The sequence below is a fragment of the Carica papaya genome, chromosome 3 (genome assembly GCF_054855325.1).
Source record: "Carica papaya isolate Zhongbai chromosome 3, ASM5485532v1, whole genome shotgun sequence".
NCBI lineage: Eukaryota > Viridiplantae > Streptophyta > Magnoliopsida > Brassicales > Caricaceae > Carica > Carica papaya.
In genome coordinates this window covers 2,733,880-2,749,407 of record NC_142311.1, presented here as the reverse complement: position 1 = coordinate 2,749,407, position 15,528 = coordinate 2,733,880, and the positions used below count along the sequence as shown (strand labels likewise).

The following is a 15,528-nucleotide window of genomic DNA, read 5'->3' as shown; positions in this document are numbered from 1 at the left end:
TATTATCCTAGTAATCCACACCAATGAGAGCCCACTCATCTACATTCTAACCACTAAATCATTACATGGCCACACACTCACTCGTCACCCTACCGGTAATCCCCAATCATCATGAATATCGGCGACCAAATGACCCTCATCCCACCAACCAACTACCGTTATCCAGCCACACACTCATACCGTTACCGTCCTGGTAACCTCCAATCATCACCAATACCGATGACCGACTCATCTTTTTAGGTAACGATAATCAATATCAGCGTCCCAAAAACCAAGCCAACATTTCAACCAATATAATGCAATTTCCACAACCACACTCAATAACTATACATGCATACATACTTAACAAACATGCAGATTAATTTGAGTCAAAACATATCTAATTAGCCAACAAGTCCGTAAAATTTTTAAATATACATTCACACTTATATTTCAAACCACACTTCCCTTATTACTATCTTCCCTCCTACATTTCTAATCTCTCTCTTCATCACACAACAACTTATCTTTACTAATAACCTACCACTCTGCACCTCTCCCAAACCACTCACTACTCTCTGCCTCTTCCTTTTCTCCTGTCTATCTCTCTCATCACCTACACCATTATCACTCTAGATATGTCTAGTCCTATGTAGCCCCCACTAGTTCATCCTAAAATCAGTCCCCTACCTTCAGTGTCGACTCTCTCTCCTTTCTGTCTCTCTTTTTTCACCTCCACTGTCTCAAACCCCCTTTAGGAACTCGCTTACAACATCCTTCCTAACTCTCCCTCTCTTCTTGGTGATCGACTTGGGTTCGCATACCTACACCTCCTCCTTTTCTGCTAAATGCCTAAATCTCTGTGTTCATCTCTCTTTAGAAATCATCTAGGATTCCCCTTCATGTGCCTATTTACATAATCACTCGCTCTCCCCCTCTCGACTAACCTATCTCGCACTCGTCTCCTCCTCCCCTCACGGATTCTCCACTTCCTTTTCACTTACACTTCCAATCAAATCTTCCTGTAACTGTACTCTCTTATTCCTAACCTCTTATCTCTTCCTCCACTTCTCCACGTCGGCCCTTACTCCACCGTAAGAATTCAAATGCCAGATACCATTGCAATGTTTGGAAGTTTGGATTTACAGTACCTCTTGCCTCCATCGTTGTAGAGGCCCCAAAAATTAAAATGAAATATGTGTATTAAAAATGTCAAATGCGGAAGCGTAATAAAAATTTTGATTAACATCCCTTACACAAAAACCAAAAACGTGCTCAAAATATAAAAGAACAACTAACTAAAAGAGATACTCGAAATTAAGAACTATAAATATAACTACGGAGTCTTTAGGCGTCCCCTTCGACGTCTTCCTGCGGAACGGGCTCGGGAACAATGTCTTCCTGATCCGAAATGGTTAAATAAGGGATGAGCTACACCAGCCCAGTAAAGACATCGCATTATCTCACCGCCACGGAGGTAAAGGTGGGTAGAAAACACAAAAAGACTAATGGAGCATAATTTATAATAAACTCGTTTATTAACATAAAAACCTTTACTGTCCACTTATCTCGGTGAGATTCATGAAAATAACTTATGAAAATAATAACATTATTATCATCATGAAATCATATGAACTGTATAACAGAATACTTATCACGCCTTTGCATCTTAATTATTAAACAATACATTTTCCTCATTTACCAACCTACTAGTATCCATGGGGATCCATAGGAGTCCCACTATCCGTGAACCCTTAACATTTATAACCTGATTCCAGAGCCGTCCCCATACCCCGTCCGGTATGGGCACCAAAACCATGAACCTCAATACCTCGTCCGGTATGAGGGTGAAACGGGCTGTCCCCATACCCTATCCGGTATTGGCGCCAAAACACAGAAGGTCTCCATACCCCGTCCGGTATGAGAGACCACGTTCCCGGTAGGGTTCCCTACGGACCCGGTCCGTCCACCATTTCCCAGGATATCTAGTCAAGCTGTCCACATTATCCATTTATCAATTTACGTAATCTTTTATTCCTTTTTTTCTCAGTCACCATCATCAAATCACACACAAACATGCAAACCAGTAGTTTATGCCCAACAAGACAACACACAATATCGGGTTCTCAGTCATTCAACCCATAATCAATAAAACAGTGATATATGCACACGAAACTATGAAATGAAAACATCAGACATCATACTGCATTTAAAACTGTAAAATAGAACGAACAACAATTGACCGATAAATACACCAGATTCGGGCTCCATTAGCGACCTTAAACAATTTCACACATCTATTGATTCATGAAATACCGTTTTATAATTTATTGAACTTTAATACCGTGATAGAAAATAGGGTGAGGGGTCTTTACTTGTTTCGGGGTCTGAATACGGCTCTACAGTGCGCCTACAGGCTGCCCCTAATTTTTCCTAAATTTTTTCCAGGGAACTGAAACGCACTACTGGTACCTGCACGTGTCCCAAAAAATCCCAAATTAGACCTAGGGCCCCTTTCGGCCAATATCACAATTCCAGCACGACGGCTCCGCCGTGCTCCGGCGACGGCGCCACCGCTTACGGCAGTGATTCGCCTCGGGTTGGCCGTTTTTGGCCACGCTTGCATCGGTCCCCGCGATAGAACAACCCTAGGACCCTCGGTGGGCCGAAAAATTACGAAAAACTGAAACTTACCGGCGGCGGTGCTCTCAGGTGCAGCGGCTCCTCCGGTGTGAGTTGTGTTTTGATGTTTGGCTCCGATCAACCTGTAAAGAAAAGAACAGTGATCACAGTGGTATAAAATTTGCATCAAACGGAGGCCGGGAAGGGCCTCATCGGAGGCAAAAACCGAGGAGGGGCGCGACAGCACCGCTGAGTTTTGGCTGAGTTTTCTGGCCGTTTGGCTTCGGTTTGGCCATAGGCGGACTCAGCGTCGAAAAAAGAGCAAGGGGGAGAAAAATTACCTTGATCGGTGGTCGAAAACTTCCCCGGTGCGGCGGCGGGTGGCGGCGGCCGGCTCCTCCGGCGTCTGGTTCTTCTTCTCCAGCGAGCACTGGCGGCTAGGGTTTCTTTGGTCAGGTGTGGGTGGGGGTATTTATACCCTTTGCCTTTTAATCTTGACCGTCCATCAAGATTGAATCTGGACCGTCCGATCGCGATTTAATTGGGATTAAATCTGGGCCGTTCATCGCGATGCAATCTGGGCCGTCCGTGCCTGATTTAATCTGGGTCGTCCATGCGCGTGGATCTGGGCCGTCCGTGCGCACGTTTGATCTGGGCCGTCCGTGTGCGCGGGAACGGATCTGGGTCGTCCGATCGCGCGCACGCGGATCGCCCACGTGGCTTATTCCCTGGTCAGCGTTGCCTTGCCACGCGGCACGTTCTGGTTGGCCGGGGCTGCTGACCGGGCCGCTGACGTGGCTGCTGATGTGGTGCTGACGTGGCACAACTTTTCTAAATTGCGTTTTGACCTTCAGTTTCCGATTTTCTTTTCAAAAATACCCCCAGAATCTAAATTTTCACCATTGTTTCCCAAAATCAATTTTAATTAAGTCCAAATAATATTTTTACCCAATTTTATCATTTTTATTATTTATATTTTCATTGAATTAAATTAAATTAAGTTAAATAAATAAATAAATAAATAATAAAAATAAATAAATAAAATTTTTATTTTTTTATTTGGGTGTTACAATCGTTCTCAGCTTAGTCACAATTCTCTTCTAACTCACCTGAATCAGCTCCTCCTCTTCGACCCCTCTCTCTCTCTATCATTCCTCGACCGATGCCTCTCTTTCTTCTTCCTTTTTTCCTTTTTCTTTTCTTTTTTTTTTCTATTTTCTCGGCCTATTTATACCCACCCTTGTGACTCATCCCAACCGTCCTTTTTCTTTTCTCTAATTTATACCGTACTTGTCTTTTATTTCATATTTTATATATACATATTTTTTTATTCTTTATTATTACGAAAATTATTTTAAAATGTAACAATATAGTTATTGACAATTCAGTGATTATAATTTTTTTCACATTATTTAAAATTTTAACAATTTTAATGGTACATATATTTGTTTAAACTTTTGCATATATATATACAGACATTTTAAATAAAAATAAATAATATAAAATAACAATTCAAAAAACTGATAGGTCGGTATAAAACAATGAAAAATGCAATCAAATAAGTTACATTATAGAAAATAAATCAATAAAATTATGATTTATTATATACTATATACATGCACTTGCAAGGAAGCCAACCGAGGCATCAAAACATAAAATTTTATTTTAAAAATACCTAAAATTAAATCATGACAAACCCAGTATTACAAAATAAAAATTAAATCTGACATACCTGCAATTGATCATTAAAAAAAATAAAATTAATCAGAGGATGAATATAAAAATTGGAAAACCCTAATCATTTAAACCCCTGCCATTTATGATTCAACTCGAGCTTTGATTGGTTGGAACGACTCTTAATAAAATATAAATAAAAAATAAACAAAATTATTAAATAATTAATTATCCTTTTAATTAAAAATTAAACCCTGCAACAATTGGTTAAATTAAGAAGAAAAAACAAAAATTACCTCGAGGTTTGGTCCAATGGACGAATAGGGGTGCGACACGTGTCTCGTAGTCCATGGAAGCTAAGGTCAAACGTATCAAAGTGCATGTGTAAGTGTGCTTCAATGATTGAAGTTCACGTTGGGTTAAGAGTGAAGAGGTCGTCTTTGTATGTTGAATTATTTGAGTCTTCTCTTGCCGACACCGCAAAACGAAGGAGGCATCTTTGAAGTTTGAAACGTTAAAATTCTTATCAATAATATTGAATTTTAGTGGTTAATCTTTATATTTTTGTTTTAAAATTATATATTTAAATAATATTTTTATATAAAGTGATAACCTTCTGATATAATATTTTTTTAATAAAATTAATAATTTAATGTATTAACGTTGATAAAAATGTTATGACTAAATTAATTAAATTTTAATAAATTTATAATATTTTTTGACGAATTAAATACTATATAATATATTTTTTTTAATTTAAATAGTCATAATAGATTAAAATTTTAAAATAATTCTTTATTAAAAAAATATATAAATTACTTCATTCCCAAATTTAATTTAAAGTTCTACTCCATTGCTTTCATTATTCACTAGATCTTTAAATAATTGTATGTTATTTAATTGATGTGTTCTCTGTTTACTCTATTTTTATAGATATAACTCTTAAATGTCATATAAGTCAAATAAATTTTTTTTAAGAATAATTTTAAAGATTTGTTGATGTTCGAATACTAAACACATACATACACATAACATGATAGAGTGAAAAAATTACATAAAAATAGTTAATAATGCATGATTAAACACCATTATATGTAACATTTTACTTAGTCTAATTTTTTTTTATAGCTTTTTTGTTGTAATGCCTTCTTTTTTTTTTTTTAACAGCGCAGTGTAAGACAATTCCATGAACAACCACTAAATTCTCATTCCAAATCAATCACACACCTAGAAACCCTTCCGCAATTCATTATTCAAAATCAAAATAAACATGCAATCTTATATCTACATCACAAAGTAATACAATCTCATACACTTCCAGCAGATATTATCCATACTACTATAAATTTTTACACACTCCATGTAGCGCCCGGAGAAAAGGGGCCGAAAAAAAAAAAAAAAAAAAAAAACCACGTCGGCGGCCATGTCAGCAGGCCCGGTCAGCAATCCCGGCCAACCGGGGCCTGCCACGTGGCAAGACCACATCACTCCGGAATGGGCCACGTTGGCGATCCGCGTGGGCGCGATCGGACGGCCCAGATCAATCGCGCGATCGGACGGCCCAGATCAATCGCGCGATCGGACGGCCCAGATGCAATCGCACGGACGGCCCAGATTCAATAAAAAACGAACGGCTCAGATTAAAACAAAATGGACGGCTGAGATCAAAAGGCAAGGGGTTATAAATAGAACCCCCACACCAGACCACAAACCCTAGCCGCCTGCCGCTCGCCGGAGAAGACAAACCAGAAGTCGGCCGCCGCCACCCGCCGCCGCGCCGGGGAAATTTTCGACCGCCGATCGAGGTAAATTTCATACCTCCGACTCGTTTTTCCACGCTGATTCTTCCTGTGGCCAAATCGGAGCCAAAATCCCGGTCAAACGGCCGGAATACGCGGCCAAAGACCAGCGGCGCCGCCGCGCCCCTTCTCGGTTTTTGCCTCCGACGAGGCCCTTCCCAGCCTCCGTTTGATGCAATTTTTATATCACTGTGATCACCATTCTTTTCTCTACAGGTTGACCGGAGCCGAATCACCAAAACACGAACCTCGCCGGAGAGCCGCCGCACCCGAGAGCGCCGCCGCCGGTAAGCTCCGTTTTTCCGTGATTTTTTGGCCCCCCGAGGGCCCTAGGGTTGTTTTCTCGCAGGGACCGATGCGAGTGTAGCCGAATTCGGCCGGAAACGGCCGAAAACAGCCAACCCGAGGCGAATCGCCGCCGCCGTGCCAGAGTTGCGATTTGGGCCGAAAGGGGCCCTGGGCCTAATTTGGGATTTTTTTTGGAACACGTGCAGGTACCAGTAGTGCGTTTCAGTTCCCCGGGAAAAAATTCAGGGAAAATTAGGGACAGCCTGTAGGCGTACTGTGAAGCCGTGTTCGGACCCCGAAACGAGTAAGGACCCCTCACCCTATTTCCTATCACGGTATTAAAGTTCAAAATGATAAAACGGTATTTCTTGAATTAACGAATGTGTGAAATTGCTTAAGGTGGCTAATGGAGTCCGAGTCTAGTGTGATTGGTGATTTACTGTTATTTGGCCTGTTTACAGCTTTAAATGCAAAATGAGGTTTGATGTGTTCATTTTACAGATTTGTGTGCATATACGACGTTTTTATTAATTATGGGTTGAATGACTGAAAAAAAAAAAAAAAACTGATACTGTATGTTGTCTGTTTGGCATGAATTACGATTTGCTTGTTTAAATGTGAATTGATGATGCTGACTGAGGAAAAGGAAAATGAAAGATTGTGTAGACTGATAATTGTATTATGGGGGTCAGCCTGACTAGATATCCTGGGAGATGGTGGACGGACCGGGTCCGTAGGGAACCCTACCGGGATTGTAGTCTCACATGCCGGACGGGGTATGGAGATCTTATGGTTTTGGCGCCCATACCGGATGGGGTATGGGGACGGCCCGTTTCACCCTCATACCGGACGGGGTATTGAGGTTTATGATTTTGGCGCCCATATCGAACGGGGTATGGGGACGGCCCTGGAAACTGATTATGAATGTTAAAGGTTAACGGGTAGCGGGACCCCTATGGACCCCCACGGATACTAGTAGGCTGGTAAATGAGAAAAAGATATGTTGTATAACGATTGAATTACAAGAGGCGTGATAAGTGTTATGTTTTACAGCTTATATTATTCCATGATTATGATAATGTTATTGTTTTTCTTATATTGTTTTCATAAATTCCACCGAGGTAAGTGGATGGTAAAGGTTTTCATGTTAATAAACGAGTTTGTTGTAAATTATGCTCCATTAGTCTTTTTTGTGTTTTCTACCCACCTTTACCTCCGTGACGGTGAGATATCGTGATGTTCTTACTGGGCTAGTGTAGCTCACTCCTTATTTAATCATTTCAGATCAGGAAGACATGGTTCCCGAGCCCGTTCCGCAGGAGGACGACGAAAGGGATGCCTAGAGACTCTGTAGTCATACTCATAGCTTTGTTTTCTAGTTTCTCTTTTAGTTAGTTTAACCTTTTATATTTTAAGTACGTTTATGGTTTTCGTGTAAGGGATGTTAACTGAAACTTTGATCTCGCTTCCGCAATTGATATATTTAAATACTCATTTCATTTTAATATTTCCGGGGCCGTTACACTCCATTCCGCCCACAACAAGAATCTTTGCCCTGTTGCGCTACATACTAGACTCATAAACTAGCAACTCCGATCCCGGCTCCATCCCTACCTCATCTGTTAATAATAAAGAGTAAGTACACATAACTCAATACGGTAAAAATCAAGTTACAAGTATCAAATGCAATAATAAGAAATTCAGTATTTCTATATGCACTCTACCTACACAACTTAAGCCATACCTTAGTAGCACCCTGTGATTATACAACATTAACTTATCCCGAAAATCTAGTTATGGTTACAAGTAGCACATGCAACAACAGAAAACCCAATATTTCTATATATACCATATTTATACAACCTAAGTCCTACTTTAGCGCCACTCTGGGACTACACAGAATTAACCTGCCCCAGTAATTTGGTTATATTGCATATCAAATGTGACCGCCTTCCGAAGTCACTGCATGAGTACAAATGTTCTCACTCGTCACTAATATCGGTAACCAACACTCAACCTTCTATCTCTCGACCCCTAATAGGCTACACACACACAGATACCATTCTCTTCTGTCACCAATATCGGCGACCTAACCCCTTGCCCGTCGGGGTCTCCCGACCATCACCACTATCGACGATCAACTTACTCTTTCTAGGTAGCGACCACCAATATCGGCGTTCCCCTCCCCCCAATGCTACCAACTCAAAAACTATACAATCCCGTACTCGCTTTACCATGTTGTCTTGAAGTTATCCTATACGTTTAATTGGTATACTGAACTTACACACCTCTCCCCATAGGACACACACTAACATTTCACACGCGCGCCGGTAATCTTCCCTCACCAACCACTAAATTTACAGCAGTTATACCAACCTATATACAACCCACGCCCTCACACCACACCACTACTCCAACACACCTCTATCCCGATACCTTAAACCACACCTTACCGGCCTCCCTTTTTTTCTCCCAAATTCCAGCATATACACTCTCCTCCCCTTCTATATCTACCTCTCCCTACAGCCATACCACACTTCTCCTCTTACACGAATCTCTTCATACACCGAACTCCTCATTCTCCCTCTTTCCGCAGCCTACACTAAGGACCCCATGCACAATCATGAACTCTCATCTCTCTCACATACCTCACACACTGTTTTTCTTCTTATTCTACCTCCCACGGCCTATTCAAAGTATCACAACTCTCACACTCACACAATCACGCTCCTCTCTCTCACAGACCTCACACACCACTTTCTTTCTTCTTCTACCTCCCACGGCCTATTCAAAGTATCACAACTCTCACACTCACATAATCACGTACTCTCATCTCTCTCACAGGACACTCACCAATCTCATTCTTCCTCCTTTCTCCTCCCGCGACCTCTTCCATGCACCCCGTTCGCACACACAAAAAATCTCCTCGCCTTCACGGATCTCACTCACTCACCGACCTCTTCGTTCAATCTCTCCTTCCGCAACCTTCACCATGTACTTACATTCATTTTACATAAAATATCTTCACTCTCTCACGGACCTCTCCCACTCTCCAACATCTTCATTCTCACTCTTCCTGCGGTCTCCTCCGTGAACACCTCCACGATTCCACCTGTCATCCACACTCACCTGTCCCTACATCGTAGTTCTATTGCTCTATATACTAAACAAAACCTATATTTCTCAACCTAAAATTACTAATTCGAACTCACACCACATCTATACAATAACTCAAAATTTACTGTACCTCATATCTCCATCTTCCTTCCTCCCGTGGCTCGCACCATCACGGTCCTCCTTCCTGCTCTCTCTCTCTTCTCGTTTCTCTCTAATCCGACTCCTCTCTCTCGAACCTTCTCTTTTTGCCCCCGATCTCTCTTTTCTCTGTTTTCTTTCTTTTTTTACCTCCCTCTCTTTGTTTTTTTTTTTTCTTTCCCTTCTCTTATTTATACCCCACCAGCCTCTCATCCTGCCCGTTCATCTCACCTCATCCCAACCGTCCACTCCTCCCTTCTCCAAACGACGTTGTTTCCTCATTCAATTCTCCAAACGACGCTGTTTCCTTCAAACGACATCGTTTTTCTCCTCCTCTTCTCCAAACGACGTCATTTCCTCCCCCTCTTCACCAAACGACGCTGTTTCACCTCTGAAATCCTCACTCTACATATACATTTATATATACATACCAATTTTCTCTTTTTTTTTCAGTTATTACATTTGTCCATAAAAATAAATTGATCACATAATATTTAACTTTGTGCTATAATTGTTTTATATACTATATTGCATACAACACTATGGTATTGTATATTACCAGATACTTTGCTTTTTTTTTTTTGTTATAAAATAATTTTTATTGAGTTTGATTCAAATTTTAATATAATTATATAATTTTTAATAACTACATCCACCTAATTCCAAATTCAATTTAAATTATATATCTAAATGCTTTTTTTGACTGATGGGAATATATAATTTATTATTATAAAATTGAATATATAAAAAATATATATCAAAATTATAAATTATTATTATTTATATATTAAATAATTAGAATGTAGGTATTGCACGATAACATGCTTCTCGTAGCCAAATGAAACAAACAAACTGTATACCAACTAATTACTCACATATTTTTAATTAATGTGCAATATTTATTAATAATATAAAAAAATTAACATAATACTTTCAATAAAATTCTAAACTCATGATTAAATATGATACTCGTATTAAAAAATAAAAAATAAAAAAAACAAAAGCAAAATTTTCAATAAATCAAAAGCATAGAAAGTAATTAACGAATTATGTCATAGAGTTATTCGAATTATAATTTAACATTAAAATATTAAATTTATTATGTAATTAATGTAAAAAAAATTAAAAAAAAAAGGTGGCATGTCAGTCACGGCTGTGAAATTAGGTAGGTGTTGGGGGGGGGGGGATGGTAATAAAATCAGGATATTTACATGCATGCATATGTCTTCCATCTAATTTTCAAACTTAACCATACCACGCCTTCAATTTTGGTCCAAGTTATGCGCATGTCTCTCGAACTTAATTAGCCTAACTTTTAATGCGGTCAATAATTATATATCCATTAATTAATTAATAATTTTTTATAAAAAAATATTAATTAATATATTATAATTAATTTGATTAAATATTACAAAATTATTTCTTTAAAGATAATTAATAAAATACTCATAATACAACAAATTTTGTGTTTTTAATAAAATTTGAATTTGTAATGTTTGAATAAAATAAAAAAATTTAATCGTTATATTGTTGATCTTAATTAATTAATTACAAAATAATATGATAAAAATTAATTGTATAAGATTATTTAAAGTAAGATATAATTTGTATATCGGTATCAAATTTTGTAATTAACTAAAATGAGCCTATAACCTTAGATACAAAATCTTTTACCTTACTTAGGGTTGATTATTACGTTAAAATATGTTTGATGATAAATTATTTTTATTTATTTGTAATATTAATAAATATAATTAATTAGTGAACAATTAAATAAAAAATAAAAAATAATTAGTTTATAAACAAATGATATATCCAAGGAAAAAAAAAATCACGTGGATAAAATATGTATTATTTTTTAATATAACGTAATATATATTTTAATATTATATCAAACATAAATTAAAATCTAAAATTTGAACATAATCAAAATTTGAATAAAGGCTGATCTAAAACCAACGAAATATGTAATTAATTTACAAAAAATGGATAAATCCAAATTAAGCGTGTGTATATATATTACTTAAGCATGTGGGTATATAGGATTACTTAATGGACTAAATTTGTGTTTGTATATGTGTGTGTATATATATATTGTATGCAATTACACGCAATTATAGAAAAAGACGTACGCTAGCCAAGCAAAAGTAGGTTACATGACGGGATGATGATTGTTAATGTGCCTGTCAATTTATAAGTCTAATAAGTCTATCAAAGTATATTAACTATCAATGCTATGCATTAAATTCAAATTTTTCGATATGGGTTCAGTGTACAATTGTATTGGGTCTACAATTTCATGTTATATATAGTTGTAGATTTTTTTATAATATAAGATTTCAATTATTTATCTTTTATTTCGGACCAATATTTAAATAGTTTATCCCATACATGCATTTTGTATTTTTAATATAATGTATACAATTTTATCTTTTTTGCAAATTTTTTAATATAATATAATATAAATTAACAGTTAAAAATTCGATTCTTATTTAACATAATAAGATTTTTTTATGTTTATGAATTTATATTATATAAGTTATTAAAATGACATATACTTGAATGAAAATTAAGAATAAATAATTAAATTAGATTAATATAAATTTTAAATAGATTTTGGAATTTTTATTTATACTAAAAATAAATTTTCAAAATTATTTCGAATTTTAGGATTTAGGCAAAAAGACCGTTCAAAATCACGGAGAAAAACAGCTGATTTGACGTTCGAGGCCTCCGGTTCCACTACTGCCGTCAGCGTCTCACCGTCTATTGCGCCGTTTTTGGCAGGTAAATTTCTAATAAAAGTTTTTGTTATTTTAATTTAACTTTATTATAACACCTTAAAATAATAGTTAACAATAATAATATTTTTCTAAAAGAATTTAAAATAAAAAAGGTCAAAGAGACATTTCATTTCTTTTTATCTCTCTTCCTTCTTCTCCACTCTCCCCCACTTCACCTCTTCTCTCAGTCTCTCTGCTTTTTCTTCTCTTTCTCTCTCTCTCTCTGTGCTTTTTTCTTTTTCTCATCTTTTTCTCCCGTGTCTTCCTCGTTTGAGTGACATCCAAGAACCAATACCTTCATCATCATTACATGTCCCTTTTAACTACCACTCTGCTTTTGCCTTTACTTTCTTTTTTTATATCTCTCAACCCATTTGAAATCAACAAAAATTAGTTTCCGGGTTTTCTTTTTTGATTCCTGATTCCTGATTCTGACTATTTTTCCTCATCTGGATCATCGAATTTTTTCCCTTCTCTACTTTCTCGAATTCATCTCCAACTGTAGCAATGGAGAAAGAGAAGGTGGTTGTCAGTGAAGGAGTTAATCAAACAGCACAACCCATCTGGAGTTCTTCCAGTTTTGGAATGGAAATTCAAAATTGTGGAATGGAGCAGCTACCCAATTGTTTTTTCAACCCTAATTGGGAGAATTCAGTGGATCAGAGCGATCCCTTTGAGTCCGCCTTGAGTTCTCTGGTGTCATCTCCGGTGACATCCAATGCCGCCGGCGACATTCTGCCCCCCGTCGGCGGAGTTGGCGGCGGTCTAATGATTAACGAATTAATTGGAAGAATAGGAAATATAGCCGGTTCCGGCGAGAAATCTCATCAGTCTTATATAATTAACAGCAATAGCCATGGCGGCACTAACAATTCTTGTTATAATAACCCATTGAATTCACCACCCAAGCGTAATTCACCGATGATGGTTTCACAGATCCGAGGAAATTTACCGATTCCTGGAAATCTCTTCCCTGATCACCCTAATTTGACACAATTTACCGCCGACCCGGGATTTGCAGAGCGGGCGGCGAGACTGTCGTGCTTTCGTAGTGGCATGAATGGCGGAACTGGATTGAATGGCGACTCAGTCGGTTTGAGTCACGGGTCGGTTCATAGAACTGAATCGAGTAAGCTCTCAAAGGTTTCGAGCAATCAATCCATTAAACTTGCTGGATCACTATTGAATGGCCAAGAAAGCAACAAGAGCTCGACTCAGGATCCTAATTCTGATGAGAAATTCAGTAAGGTTTCGAGGTCTTTGGTGCCAATCAATGGCGAATTTGTTGATTCCAGGGAGAATTCGTCAGTGTCTGAGCAGATCCCAGTCGTGGAATCGAGCTTCAAAGGCCCAAATGAAGGTAGTTCGAGGAAGAGAAAGTCGATTTCTAGAGGAAAAGCTGTAGAAACTCCTTCAGTATCTCCATCTGCTAATGACGCCAAGGTACCAAATCTCATAATTCTATTGCCAATCTTGTTTGGATTTGAATAAAATTTTCCACGAAAAATGAAATAGCAAATGTAATTTCAGGTTACAGCGGAGAACGACGAGTCCAGGGCGAAGAGAAGCAAAGAAGATCATTCCACCATCTGTGAAAATGAAAAAGTAAAACCAGAATCAAACGGGAATGATGGAAATTCGAAGCAGGGAAAAGATAATTCGAAGCCGCCGGAGCCTCCAAAGGATTATATCCATGTCAGAGCCAGAAGAGGTCAAGCTACTGACAGCCATAGTCTTGCTGAACGAGTACGAATTTAGAACTTTAACTAATCTTCTTGTACAATTTTACTCCGATCAATTTATATTTACAGCTTCTTTTGTTGAATCAGGTGAGGAGAGAAAAAATTAGCGAAAGAATGAAGTTTCTTCAAGATCTTGTTCCGGGTTGCAATAAGGTGAGCATATTGCAGGGTGGGTCGAATTCTGTTTGTTTGCAGAGGAAGAAGAAAATCAAAATCTGATTCTTGTCTTTTTTTGGTTGTAGGTCACCGGAAAAGCAGTGATGCTGGATGAGATTATCAATTATGTGCAGTCATTACAGCGGCAAGTTGAGGTAAACATCAAATCCATGGCTGACCAAAGATTATATATACTGATGATGATGAACTGATGATGATGATGATGTTTTACAGTTTCTCTCCATGAAATTGGCTACTGTAAATCCCAGGATGGATTTCAGTGTGGACACTCTTTTATCCAAAGGGGTAAGCTTGTAACTCAAATTTTCCCGTGTTATTCTACATTTTGACAAATTTACTCAACTCTTTTATGGGGAATTCAAATTACAGGTATTGCAACCTAGAGGATCTTTGTCTCAGAGTATCTTTCCAGTTGAATCTTCTTCAACCCCAGGATTCCCTTTTGGGTATCAACCTCGACAAGGGATGCCTCTATCTAACAGAGCAGAAACCCAGTTACCAATCAACTCACTCAGTGCTTTACTGCGTGGAAACCCTAGTATGCACTTGCCTTCCATTGATGGAAATGGGGAAGTTGCTCCTCAGGTGACTATTAAAGAAGAAGAAGTTGATTTTCTATGTTTGTGTGTATGTTTCTTGCATGATCTGAAAGTTGGGTATGTTTCATTTTTCAGGCTTCAATGCCTTGGGAAGATGATCTGCAAAGCCTGGTTCAGATGGGTTTTGGACAAAACCATGCACAGATTGTTCATGGTAAGAAAAATTTACAGAAAAATTAGTTCTGAGTTGGTAGAATTAGACTTCAGGTGTCTGAATTTTGTTGTTATATTTATTTTTGCAGGATCAATGGCTGCAGGTCACATGAAAGTTGAACTGTAATTACACCATTAAATTCAAGAGGCCTCCAAGTCTAACACAGAGAGAGGGAGAGAGTTTAAAGAGGCTTTGTATATAAGGAAAAATTAATCAAGGGAATATTTCTCTTGTTAATTTTAGACTCTTTTGTTAATGCAACTCATTCTTTGAAGAATTCTTACAAGAATTCATCACTGTAAAATCTTAGAACTAATTGCAATTGTTGATGGTGCAAAAGAATTTCTGCAGAAAGCACCATTTGTAATATCCAGCATTGGATGAAAGTCTGGTTGGAGGGCTGAAACGAGAGAAATTTGTAATTTCCATATATATACATACACACTTATATTTCAA

General features: G+C 37.8%; 1 protein-coding gene across 1 annotated transcript; it reads left to right on the top strand.

Annotated features, from left to right (window-relative positions):
* The first annotated feature begins 12,547 nt into the window (after positions 1-12,547).
* On the top strand, positions 12,548-15,528 carry LOC110807948 (transcription factor bHLH78-like). The gene is made up of 8 exons (XM_022033257.1): positions 12,548-13,843; positions 13,931-14,146; positions 14,230-14,295; positions 14,385-14,453; positions 14,533-14,604; positions 14,689-14,904; positions 14,994-15,072; positions 15,161-15,528. Exons 1-8 carry the CDS (start codon positions 12,908-12,910, stop codon positions 15,196-15,198), a joined length of 1,692 nt encoding a protein of 563 aa, XP_021888949.1. The 5' UTR covers positions 12,548-12,907; the 3' UTR covers positions 15,199-15,528.